Consider the following 14,177-nt stretch of genomic DNA (forward strand, 5'->3'; position numbering starts at 1 on the left):
TGCATAAGCACTTGATAAAGATCACTTTCTTCCTCTCTCTTTCTCTCTCTCTCTCTCTATTTTTTTTCTTTTTTTTTTTTTTTGAGATGGAGTCTCGCTGTGTCACCCAGACTTGAGTGCAGTGAGCGATCCTGGGTTCACGCCATTCTCCTGCCTCAGCCTCCCGAATAGCTGGGACTACAGGCGCCCGCCACTATGCCCAGCTAATTTTTTTTTTTGTATTTTTTAGTAGAGATGGGTTTTCACCGTGTTAGCCAGGATGGTCTCGATCTCCTGACCTTGTTATCTGCCCGCCTTGGCCTCCCAAAGTGCAGGGATTACAGGTGCAAGCCATGGTGCCCGGCCTTCTTCATCTATATTTTAAAGTAAACTACTACTTTTTAAACTATAATTAAATATAGTAGTTGTAATTTTCATGGTTGTTGGGACAAAATGTGATTATATATATAAAAAGTCCACACTCCAATTCTTTGCACGTAGTAGGCAATTAGTCAGCAATTTTTTTCATTAATTTTATTCATATATCCCATGGAAACAGCATAGCAGATATTGATTAAATGATATAATTCAAATTGAGGTATATTCATGGTGAAATTAGATGTTGAATATTATATATTATATAGCATATATTACATATCACATATTATTGGTTATATATAATAAGATTTATGGCATAAGATATAAGATATACCATATTTTTGTTATATAGTCATGGTGGGATTATAATAGTTAAGTATTTTTTTGTAAAGCACTACTATTTCATACAAAACCTGAATTTTCTTTCAATATTCTAGACTTCATTAATTATAATTAGAAGAAAATAAAGTTGACTGTTGTCCTAAATTAACGAGAAAATTTCTGTCTTCTAAGAAAAGCAATAATTCTGATGATGAGTTTCATGATTAACTGTTACCTCTTTTCTTCTTTTTCAATGTTTTCAGGAAGAGCCCTATGTCCTTTTTAAGAAGTCTGACAAACCTCTCTATGGTAATGATCGATTTGAAGGCTATTGCATTGATCTCCTCAGAGAGTTATCTACAATCCTTGGCTTTACATATGAAATTAGACTTGTGGAAGATGGGAAATATGGAGCCCAGGATGATGCCAATGGACAATGGAATGGAATGGTTCGTGAACTAATTGATCATGTAAGTCCCTTCCCTCATTATTTATTAGTTTGTTATGTTGCTACAAGATTTACTCTTTTTTCTTGATGTATATGAGTAATAACTACAAAGAGCAGTGATATATTTCAAGCATGTATTTCCTTCAATAATTTTATTTAAGCTAGATAGTATTTGTCACTAAATATAAAGAATCTAAGAGGGATATATAGCCCTATATATGTAAACAGATTAAATTTTCCACAGAAACTGAGAGATAGAACATTATCTCTCTTGATTATCACATTTCAAAGAGATACTTCCCAGGTCCTTGAGAAAGGCTTTCCTGGGCTGTAAAGTTGGCAAGAGGCTTAATTAGCTTTTAAAGGAGTTATATACATTTTTAAACAGAGGGAGAAATGACCTATAACTATGAGTTTTTAAAGCAAGTATTCTAAGAAAAAGGGGTGAGGAGGGGTGTTTCTTTCCCTATTTTCAGTTGGAAGAATCAGGCCTTTTTTTATAATTAGAATTTAGTATTTAATTAGTATTTAGTATTTTTAATTAGCTCTTGCAATTGCAAGTCTTTGTTATTTTAGAAATAACATGTTTGTCACCTGCTTATTCTCCATCCCTCCTTCTTAAGAGGACCTTAAACATACAGGGTTTGGTATGATCTTTCAAATTCATTATGATCTAAACAAGATGGTTCTTGGTGGTACAATATGAAGATGCAACTTCAGATAGACATCTTAACTTTAAAAAGTATAATTTATAAATTTAGACGAGGAGACTTTGTTTCTTACAAAGGGTTGCAGCATGCAGGGTGTCCATTCAGACAGGTTGGGAAGCATAGTCTCTGGTTGGAAGCCAAAAACAGACACTTCGAGGGAGGGGCAAAAGGAACAGGATTTTATGCTAAGCAGGGTGGCTGAATATATATATATATATATATTTTCCCCAATGGGCTATAGGAGAAGTCATGAATATTTATGAAAGGAAAAACTTGTGCATGAACATGAACATGCCTCTCCATGGATCCCATGTACAAAAATGGTGGCATTAGCATGGTCTGAGGGTGGAGTTTTCAGCCCTATGGCATCAAAAAGTGAAGCACAGCACATGAAAATCCTTACTAAGCATTCTCTAAAGATGGCTAGAGCCATTCAGTGGTCGTGGTCTAACAGGCAAAAAAAGGAAAGGCAGCATCAAGGTTGGTTGATATCACTGGTGAAGTCTTTGAAAAGGGCCGTTTTCTGTTTTCAGTGGTGAAGTCTTCTGAAAGGGCTGTCTTCTTTAGGGAAGAAAGTCTAAAGGCAGTTAGTGAGGAGGTTGGTGTATAATGAGGCCTCCTGTCATGGCTGAGAATACAGTTTTCAAGGTTACTCTGGGGTTCCCTGGGCAGGGAAGAGGTCCATTCAGTTGTTTGAGGGGCTTTGGATTTATTTTTATTTCTCAGATATTAGGAGAAAGTGAATTTCTGAGGCATTAGGTATCGTTAGTCCTTGAAAAAAGACCTTTTCCCTGAAAACATCATCCGCTCTTCTCCGCTTGCCCATACTCAGTAGGGCTCCATAAAATAGTGTGCTCGTGAGCACTTGGTAAGGCAAAGGTGAGTTCAAATCCTAATTCTTCAACTATGCAGTTGCATGCCTTGAGAACACTGCCTTAAACACTTTGAAACTTAACTTTCTGAAACATAAGATAGAGATAAGTTATATCATTTTAATAATTAGGAATGAAATATAGGAATTTTCTAATGCAGTGTCTGACATATAGTAGATAATCAATAAATAGAGATGTAACCAATAAGCCCAAACTTAGTGTCTTCTTACTTGTTCTGTCTTCTACTATAGTATTTATGAGTGTTTGTGTTGAGGGCTAAAACATGAAACATTTAGACGGTATTACAATGAGAAATCTGTAGGAACTATAGCACTACTATTATTAAATTTGAATTTAATCATAGTCAATGAGGTCAGTATTAAGTTTTAGTAGTGAAGTTTATTAACTGGATCCTTTGCTGTCACAAATATACCAGTGCTTTCCTACCTAAATGACCTATATGTTGTGAATGGCAGTTTTATATTAATATTAATTAAACATAGAGAAGCATTAGTAGAGAGTCAAATTCACTGTTAGATCAGCAATAGGCAAGATAAAGAAAAACAAAACAAATAATATTTAGGGTACCAACAAAGCAGGGACACCCTTATTTTTTTTTTGAAAATTACTCTTAATATTTAAAAAAAACTCAAAGTAGTCATTATAGATAAAATCAAAACATTTTTGGGCCTTCTTATACTTATAGTTTGATATTTTGTCAAATTTGAATTACACATATAGGGGACAAAGCTCTTGACCCCCTAAAGTTTTGCTGAAAGTCACTGATAATGAGGCTAATTAATTAATAAGAGAAAATACATACAAATTTATTTAACTTGTATATACAGGACCCTTCAGAATGAAAACTCAACTTCCCAAAGAAGTACAGAAGCTTGTATTACTATCTTGAGGTTACAACGAGAATGGGGGCTTGGATCCTGGTAATAGTTTATGAGAAGGCAAAGAGAATAAATTTTATGGAGGGGAAATAAATGATTACTACGGAACAGAAATTAAGTTGTAAACAGTTTCCTTTTTTTAGAACTTAAATGATGCTTGAAGACAATGATTATCTTGAAAAAGGGTCTGTTCAGATGTGGTTAGATTTTTCGTTTTCTTTCCTAAAATGGATAATGAGATTACAGGGAGGGAAACAAGAACTCTTGTTCTCCTAGGTGGGTAAATTCTGTCTTTTTGTAGATAGGAAAAAAAGTATCTTCTAGTGATCATTGATCCCCAAGAGTTTTTAACTTAAAATACTCATTATACTAGGAAGCCATATTTTGGGGTGAAATATTTTGATTTCCTTCACATGTAAGACTGAAAGTGAAGAGATTTATTTTCTTTCTTAAATCTTTGAAGATCTTAATCCAGCATTTCTCAAATACATTTTATTCTCCTTATATTTATATATTTTTAAGAGATGGAATCTTTCTGTTACTTAGGCTAGAGTCCAGTGGCATAATCATAGTTCACTGCAGCCCTGAACCCCTTGGCTCAAGCAGTCCTCCTGCGTCAGCCTTGTGGGTAGACACGCTAACATCCCTAGCTAATTATTTATTATTATTATTATTATTATTATTATTATTATTATTGTTATTTTAGATATGTGGTCTTGCTATGTTGCTCATGCTAGTCTCAAACTTCTGGACTCCGTGGATCCTCCTGCCTTAGCCTCTGGAGTAACTGGGATTATAGACATGAGCCACTGTGCCTGGCTTCAAGTACACTTGAAAAAATCAATTTTGTGGAAACTCATAGTTTGATATATTTTAAAATGTTAATAATATATGTCCTACTACAGAAAAAATGCAGAAGTAAACAATCTATTTTGTTTTTCCTTTATATACTAATAATCTACTCTTTCAGTCCTAACAGATTTTCCACTGGGCTGATCATCTTTTGAGTTTTTATGATGATTGATGATTGATGACTTGAAATTTTTTGGTTAGCTATAAAAAGTTGATAACTTTTGAAAGTTTCAAACTGATTTGAATCTAAATTAGGATGCTATTTTATCATATCAGTTTGCTGCATTCATAATCTTCTGTATTGTACTGTATATTTGGTATAATTTATCTGCTTCAAATATACTGAAAATAACTAGGAGACATAAATAATAATAGTACAGAAAATGTACAGCATTCAACGATATTTATTGAAAGAATGACACAAATATTTCACAATGTTCCACAACAAACATGAAACTCAAGCACCATGCTCTTTTGAGAATATGGCCACATATATTCCAAATGCTTTTATTGTTATGTTGCCTTCCAAAATCCCCAGTGAAAGTGTCTGTTCAAGGGCCAAGAAAACAGGGCGATACCTTCTTCTTGAAATTGAAGCATCGTAACCTTTTGTATACTATTTTATAAAATATTTTATCACATTTTTCATTCTTAAAAGCAAGCTTAGCTATTGAGCCTGACATAGTAGAGATGACTACACAGAAACTTGCTAATGCAACCATTTTATTAAGTTGGGTATACATTTTACTTGTAGCTTTGGGTTGTGTTTTTGTTATAGCTAATAACTCATTTGTGGGCTCATGAGACAACTGTGATAAGCATGTTATTCTTAAAGCCAACTAGAATTATTCATTAGCATAAGGGAAAACACCTAAACTGCAATAAGCTACCACAACATATTATTATGGGACTGCTTAAAGTGACAAGGGCAGTAAAATTACTTTCAAATCTCTGGTGATGTTTGCCTTGGCATTGGAAAACCTCAGAGATTTATGCTTGTAGACATCCATGTATAAGCTAATAAAGTAATGCGCAAAGTATCTGTAGGGACAGGTTGAAAATAAATCTCAGATCTGTCCCATCTTTAGTTTTTCACCCGCCCATGTAGCTCATACGTTTGCCATTTTATTATGTCTCTATTATATACTTCCTGCCTTTAATATCATCTCCAGGAATGCATATATACATTTTAGTCAGATTTTCATTTAATCAGCAATGTTATCTCAAAGCTTTCTCACTGAAATCATTGCAGAGATACTGAAAGATTACAGTATATAATTTCAAGTACTCATGTTGGCCTTTAATTTATTTTTCATTGTCCCCTGACACCTGATGGTTTGCACAGTCCTCACCTCTTTCCTCTTGTCAACTGTTTAATGTCCATCCCCAGAGTTCTCTGTTGGAGCTCTACTCCAAAAAGCTTTTTGTGCCATTTTATTCTTCTAAAAAGCCTACTTTCTTCAACACATGTAGAACTACTACTTCTGGCACTTAATCACAGACATTCCTTATTACTTGAAATTCTTTGTCCTTTCATCTTTCACACAGACTAATCCCAGCTGGAGGCAAAATTTCAGAATATCCTTAAGCCAGTGTTCTGCTGGTGAATCTCTGACCTACTGTCATAATGCTGATAAAATGTGTGAGGGAATACCGAGTACTCACATTCAACAGATCTACAGTTACTTCTTAACTGTGCAAATTTGGGCACCCTCTCTCTAACTTTTCTCTTTCTCTTACTCTCCTGTGTAGCTTTGGGAAAGTTCTTTACTCTGTCTTGAGTGACTTCTATCATTTATACAATGGGAATAATGATACTCACTTCATTGAGTGACGATGTGGATTAAATGTTAATATCTGAGAATGGAGCAGGACTACAGCCTTCTTTAACTTAGTTAAATACATCAGTGAGACAGCAGAGATTGGGTATATTTGGAGGAGACACAACAGAAGGAAAAACATAATGACAGGAAGCAGGAAAAATTTAAATGCTTGAGGACAGTGATGCAGATCCCTCTGTAGATACTAGGCCCCTCATGCTTCAGTGTATGAAAAGCTCCTGGCACTGATGTATAATCTCATGCCTATAAATACAGATTTTTCCTTTTTAAAACCTGATCCCTAGTCAAAAAACTCCCACTTAACCTGGGTTGCAACTAAAGAAACAGCATACAAACAGTTCTAAGACTGAGCTACTTAATGGGTTTTCAAATCAGATTTGAGAAGTAAACTCTAATTTGGGACATGAATGCATTGCATAGGCCTTAATGTGCTGAGTGGCAAATAGGAAATACTCAAGAAAAGTACTTATTATTAGTAGTAGTAGTAGTATTAAAATTATTATTACGGTTAATGTATCCAAAAGGGTGCCAATGTTTTTGAATGTTGCTATATTTTGTCTATTCAACCCCATGAGCTAGTTTACAGGATTACTGTTGAACCATGATTATATTTAAAACGAATAATTGACTAAATGTGTGCTATAATGTTATCAGAGAAAAGGGGCATTTAAAAACAGATTTTTAAAGCCACATTATTCATTCCTTTACCCCATTAGAATTGTGTAGACTATGAGAAGTTATCTAAATAGTAACATTTAAAGTTTAGCTCTTTTATAAGTGCCAAACATCTTTAGAACTTCTTTGTCTTTAAAGAGATTAGTGTTTTAATATAATTAACCATTTGATGTAGGTAAAAGAGTGCATTGAGCAATAAATGCTTACTTTTTAAATTATGTTCATTTTTGTAGCTTCAAATGTTGAAATTTTAGAAGTAAACAAAACTTGATCATTTGACAGGTTTTCTTAAAAAACCAGAATGAGAAAGAAATTCTGTTTCAGCTTAGAAAACAACTATAGTCAAATGAGAAGTCTGTTGGAATCTAATTCAGTATTTTACATTATTTTTAAGAAGATCCACGATGCCACAGATTTCCAGCTGTCTGAATGCTTCCCAGCATGCTGCCTTGGCATTGCAATTGGTATTTAATATTATCAAGCCTTTTACGATTCATAAATGAGCCTTGGAGGACCTCACTACACTTTGCTTTTGCCTCCTGATTGCTCTTTTATTATATGTTGGAAAGGAAATCAAATATTTGCTTTTCAGGGAACTTAAAAAGCCTCCAGGTATTATCACAAAAATGGAAACACTAAATGAAAAGCAGTTTATTCTAAATAGGAATTGACTTGCACAGCCATAGCTTTAAATTCTGACAACACATTGTTTAATTTTGCATCCTAGTTGAGGCACTGTAGTACTTCTTGTGAAAATAAACAAAAAGGCTAGGCGTGGTGACTCACACCTGTAATCCCAGCACTTTGGGTGGCCAAGGTGGGCAGATCACCTGAGGTTAGGAGTTCAAGACCAGCCTGGCCAACATGGTGAAACCCCATCTCTACTAAAAATACAAAAAAGTTAGCCAGGCGTGCTGGTGCACTCCTGTAATCCCAGCTATTTGGGAGGCTGAGGCACAAGAATCGCTTGAACCTGGGAGGCAGAGGTTGCAATGAGCTAAGATCACGCCACTAAACTCCAGCCTGAGCAACACAGTGAGACCCCATCTCAAAAAAAAAGAAAAAAAAAAAAAAGAAAGAAATACAAATAACAAAAAAAAAAAATTACAACCAACAACAACAAATAAAAACTGTTGGGGAGTAGAAATACTATTATTATTGTATTTTTAAAATGTTGGCAAAAACAACTAAAATCAGAAGTACAAATTTATAATTTCCTATGACCCCAAAGTGACAACTATTAACATATTTGTTAACTTTGCTTCAAGTGTCTCTTTTAATGTAAAAGTTATATTACAGATAATGTTGAAGTGCCTTCCTCACCATAATTTTTCTTGATTTAGTATTTTCCACATCAATCATAAAATATAAAACTACATTTTCCTCATCCCTCTCCAGGTGTAACCAAAGTTGTTCAATAGTACCATGTAACAGGATTATATCATTTTTATTTAGTCTTCTACTGATAAACATTCAAAATGCTATAATTGAATATGCACATCTTATCTTCCATAGCACCTATGCAAAAGCTTTTCCATGATATATGCTTATTTCATATGGCATGCCTATAGCAAAACATCTCATGTACCCCATAAATATGTGAAATGTATGAACAAGGAATTGTTGATCATAGTTCATGTATTTTCTTTCCAATTTTGTTAGCGACCTCATCTGAAAAAAAAATTTCATTAGATATTAAAAAGATTTTTCTCCAAAATATTTTTGGAGAAAATTTACATTCACATTCACATTTCTACCAATAGTTTATAAGAATTTCTATTCCTCTGCAAAATCATTGGTACTTGAGATTAGACATTTAGACTACACTATTAGAGTACATTAGACTATTTGAATTTGGTCAAATAGTCTGGGGACAAATAGAATCAAACTGCTTTAATTTTCAGATACTCATAACTAGCCATTCTTTTTCTCCATATTTATAGGCTTTTTAATTTCCCCTTCTTTGAATTCCCCATTTACTTCATTCCTTCTTATTAATGCATAGTAATTTATTATATTTTCTGAATGCCTATAATGCAAATATGTTCCCCAGCTAAGACTTTATCTCTTAATTTCATTGTGTGTGTGTGTGCATGTGTGTGAATGTATGTGTGTGTGTGTGTGTTTTCATATAGAAGTTTTAAAGTTTTAGTTTGTCACATTTAGTCATTTTTTAAATGGCCTGTGATGTTTGTGATTTGTTGGAAAAATTCTTTTTTAACTGAAGCTTAAAAAGATATTTTCCTATTTTTTAATATTCTTAATGTTTTTGTTTCTCAAATTTGGTTCTTTCATCCACTTGTTGTTTGTTTATTAAGTCCATACTGATTGAACCTCAACTTAAGTGAAAGCCTGAATTCCTTTTACGCCCTTTCTGAAGCAGTACACCCCCAACACACCAAATTCTGCTACAACATGTATGCCAGTAATTTTCTCTTCTTTGTAAAAAAGCAACTTGAAAAGCAAGTAATTTTTGCTTTTAAAGAGGCATTCTGTGATTATAATCTCAGATGATGGAGACATCAGGAATTATGAAAAGTATATAACATTTTTTAAAAGGGCTAATATAGTTATTTTTAAACTTTTTTCTCAACGTGAATTTAAACAGTGAGCTGTTGAAGATATAAACAAACAGGTTCAGTGTCAAGGATATTTTGAAATTTAATCCAGAAACATGGGCTTTCACAGATCAATGTAATTCTGATTTATGCTATACTAGATCATGATTCATTAGAAATTATCCCAGGATAGAGCCTCAACTACCATTTATTGAATGTATACTCTGAGAAACACAATGTAACCACAGCAGTAATATTAGTTCTCAAATATAATGACTATATTTTATTAAAAAAAGGTATGTTAAGTGTTTAATTTTTCTTTCAGTACTAATATAATAATGTCTTCTCTCCTCATGCAGTTCCACAATTAATATTATGTTTAGAAATATTTATATATATTTTTAAATTTAAATTTTTTTTGCTGTGATGTATTCTGAGAATACTTAAAAGAAATTGTTTCCCTAATAACTATCTTCTGCTAATTTGCTATTAATTGCAAAATTATAGCAAAAACCAGAGCTAAGGATTATTTTATTTGGCAATTGTATCATGAATTATTGAATAAATATCCCCAATATACACTACTAAGTTCCTCCAAATATGACTTCTGAACTTAAGCTACTTAAAATGTCTGTAAAAAATGTTTTGGACATAAATATTCCCAGAAAAAACATAGCACAGTCATAACTTGAAGATTGAGAGAAAGTAAAATACTAAATTGACATTATAGAGACCTCTATAAATGGAGACGTCTGTACACTCCTATCCATCCTATTAATAATTTTGCCCCTACAAAACTGGAAGCAACTAATTTGTTATGCAGTACAGAGCATTGAAACTTTTTCTTAATGTAGTCAGGAAATGCTTCTTAAAAAAAAAAGGCTTCAATATCTTCTTAAACAAAGAAAAACAGTTTGGAGTAGAAGAGGCGTGAAATTGGGAATTACATCGCTCAAACAAAATGTATGTAAAAATGAAAATAGAAATATAAATTAAGGGCAAGGAAATTCTGTGAGGAAGCATGTCCAAAATCTAGGATTATTTAAAGTCAATAATAAAAATTTTGTATGTAATTTAAATAGTAAATTTACAATGACACTATTGAAGCAGTGGGCCGAAAAATTTGTTTATCTGTGGTATATGGAACATCTGTGTGTTATTAAATAATAAATACTGATTTGCATCTATTACTACCATAACAGCAGAATAAATGTAACTGAAAACAGATATAAAAAAGTGGCTTTTTTAAAGGTGACATTTTCTTTAGAGCATAGAGCAAATCTAAACAGAAAGACAAAAAAGCCCCACAAAACTTAAAAAAATTAAAAAAAGGAATATCATAGGATGAAATTTATTAATGCTATAGAAATTTGTTCAGTGTGACTGGATTTTCCTTTCACATTAAATTGCATAAAGTTTCTTTTCAAAGTAAATTTGAGTAATAGAAATTTCAGAAAAAAATTGCTCAAATAAGATATTCTTCATGATACTCCCATGTGGAAAAAAATTCAATATTACTCATTTAGCATTTTTGTGCCATTCACATTGTTAGGTACTGAGAAACATATAAACCCTAGGTGAGATGAACATTAAATACATTTTATATACTTTAGGTAGTACAACAATAGAGATATTCTGAAAATATTTTGGGAAACATGAGGGGGTATATCTAATTTTGTCCGGAGGGGAAAGGGTCAGGGAAGTCTTTAAGCTTGAATTATGAAAAAAAAGACAGATGCTTTTTCAAATACACTATTTTTAGTGCTGCAGTTCATTTAATTGCAGCACGTATTCTACCTGAGGGATGTTATCTTACGTAACACCACACATGACCAAAACGGTGTACTTGGTCAGGTTTATTTAAATATTTTGAAAGCCAATTCAATTTAAAATGAACGGGTATGATTCAGACAATTTGTGGAGGGAGAATTAACATAAAGAATGTTTCCACATCTTTTCTCCTAAGAAGAAAATAGATCTAGTTTTCTCAATTAAGAAGAATTTATTGAAAATGTATTGGTATGCTAATATGTAATTACACTAACATTAACCACTGTTGTTTTGTGCCAAAATCATGTGCCTTCATCCATATAATTTCCTGATCACATCTAATTGCATTTTAAGGTTTTGTGGCTCTTCTAGGAAATTCAGTTTGCAAAATATATGGCCACTGAACTGGAGTTTATTTTTTACATATTTTATTATGATAGTCATCTGATCAAGTGTTTTGTATTTTTTAAACATTATCCAATTTGGATCATTGAAAATCAGAAGTAATGTCTGTGGGACCATTATAGAGCAAATAGTCTCACTGTCCAATGTGCACAAAACACTGGCTTTTGGGGAAAAAAAGGGCTTTATTTGCCTTTTTTCAAATAGGCTAGTAGTCAGCAAGGAGACAGCAGTGGATTCAAATCTGTCTCCTCAATTTAGGGACCCTTTGCTTCCGAAAGAGTTTCAGTATTCAGGTTCCAGTCATGTCCCAGTCTGTCTTATTGGTATAGAGGGGAAGATTGGTTTTGGGTGAGATCAAAGCTTTATCTATTGTGCATGCCTAGGCTATGTGACCTGCAGATTTTGGTTTTATTTTATCTGAAAGGTAACTCAACATTTTGTTACCAACTAAACAGGCCCAACTTGGGCTAGTCCAGTAGGTACAGGACTTATTCAAGTATAAATTCAATTATGAATTTATGTGACAATATTTAGTTTAATATTAAACAGCATTAAACTATCTTTTACGTCCTTGTATTTTCACTTCCATGAAAATGAGTGATTTTGATACCTTGTAATCTACTAAACTCTCTTTGTTCACTGTAGATTAATTTGCTTTTACCAAAATTTAGATTTAAAATATTCTAATTTTACTCTGTGGCTTTCAATACATACATCATTAAGGTCCTTTCCTAGTTAGAATATAAGCTGTGGGAGGGCAGTAACTATACCACTGGGACTTAGCATGATGCTTAATACATAGTAGAAAATGAGTGTTTGTTAAATGCATGAATCCTGTTTTTCCATCCAGGCCAGTTTGTCTAATTCAATGTATAAAACTACTTATAATCAGGAATATGCCACAAATGGATTCTCCCAAGCATTATATTCTATTGATGTGCATGTTTTGTTTCCTTTGTGTAGGTGTCAATGTTTTGTTTGAGGCAGGAATGATTTGATTTTCTTGGTATCTTTCATAGCACTTGCCACAATGCTTTACACATAGTCAAGATGGTCAATAAATGTCTACCAAATAAATGGGTAGATATAAATTATCCACCTACCCTTTTTTTCTTTCCACACTAAAGGAGTGCAATTAACTTTACATTGTACATGTGATTACTTGAAACCATAGCTATAATATTATCACACTTTCCTTCAGAAAAAAAAAATTGGGTAAAGTTGGTAAACTTATTAACAAAGTTTTGAAGTAGAGAAATATGTCATAGCTATCGAATAATAGATAAAGGCATTCTGAAACACATGATATTTAAAACATAGACTCATAAAAAGTTATTTTCAAGTATTTCTTAAGCAGATACTGTCAGATATATTGGACAATGAGATAATTTGAGAGCACGTGTTCTGAAAAACAGGGTAAGACACTTGGACAAAGAACTTTTATCTTTAAATCCTCCAAAATAAACATACACAAAAATCAGAATTTTTACCAATTATATTGGCGTACTTCAAATGAGATTTGATTACCTATACACACTATCAAAAATAGCATTTTTGTCAGGCAGGAGCAGAATGCAAATAGAGTACACACTGTAATAAAAGTATAATCAATATAAAAGTAAAGATTTTAGCATCAGCATGTTAAGAAAAAGTCATCCTGGGCAACACATGGTTTATCTTTTAAACATCTTAATAAAATCTTTTTGGATGGATCATTTCTAGAATGTATTACATGTATTTACTCTTTGAAACAGCAGGACAGTGAGCATAAACCAAACTCTAGATGAAAATTTCATATCTGTTTTGATGCTTTTATAATCATTCTATTTATGTATTTATTTTTTTAAAAAGTATTTCATGAAGTGTCTTCTTTTTCTAACTTATTTTAAATTCAGGGGTTACATGTGCAGATTTGTTAGATGGCTATGTTGTGTGATGCTGAAGTTTGGAGTGTGCATGATCCCATAACCCCGATAGTTAGCATCACACACAGTGGGTAGTTTTTCAACATTTGCCCCCTTTGCCCCAACTCTAGTAGTCCCCAGTGTCTATTGTACTCATCTTTATTTCCATGTGTACCCAATGTTTAGCTCCCATTATAAGTGAGAACGTCTAATATTTGGTTTTCATTTTTGGCCATTAGTTTGTTTAGGATAATGGCCTGCATCTGTGCACTTGTTGCCACAAAAGGCATGATTTTGTCCTTTTTTATGGCTACATAGTATTCCATAGTGTATATGTACCACATTTTCTTTATCCAATCCATTGTTGATGAGCACTTGGGTTGGTTCCTTGTCTTTGCTATTGTGACTAGCTCTGCGATGAACATACAGGTGAATGTATCTCTTTGGTAGAACAATTTATTTTCCTTTGGGTATAAATCCAAAGGATTTGGTGAGTCAAATGATAGTTCAACTCAGTTCTTTGAGAAATCTCTAAAATGCTCTTCACAGCAGCTGGACTAACTGA

General features: G+C 33.0%; 1 protein-coding gene across 5 annotated transcripts in view; it reads left to right on the plus strand.

The window, feature by feature from the left end:
- Positions 1 to 14,177, plus strand: part of GRIK2 (glutamate ionotropic receptor kainate type subunit 2) — a 1,201,378-nt gene that overhangs the window by 986,890 nt on the left and 200,311 nt on the right. For all 5 annotated transcript variants that reach the window (XM_063666452.1, XM_063666454.1, XM_063666453.1 and 2 more), the window contains one exon: positions 942 to 1,148. In XM_063666452.1, the coding sequence (XP_063522522.1) occupies positions 942 to 1,148 (207 nt within the window). The remainder of the gene's footprint in view (positions 1 to 941; positions 1,149 to 14,177) is intronic.

Source organism: Pongo pygmaeus, chromosome 5 (genome assembly GCF_028885625.2).
Source record: "Pongo pygmaeus isolate AG05252 chromosome 5, NHGRI_mPonPyg2-v2.0_pri, whole genome shotgun sequence".
Lineage (NCBI taxonomy): Eukaryota > Metazoa > Chordata > Mammalia > Primates > Hominidae > Pongo > Pongo pygmaeus.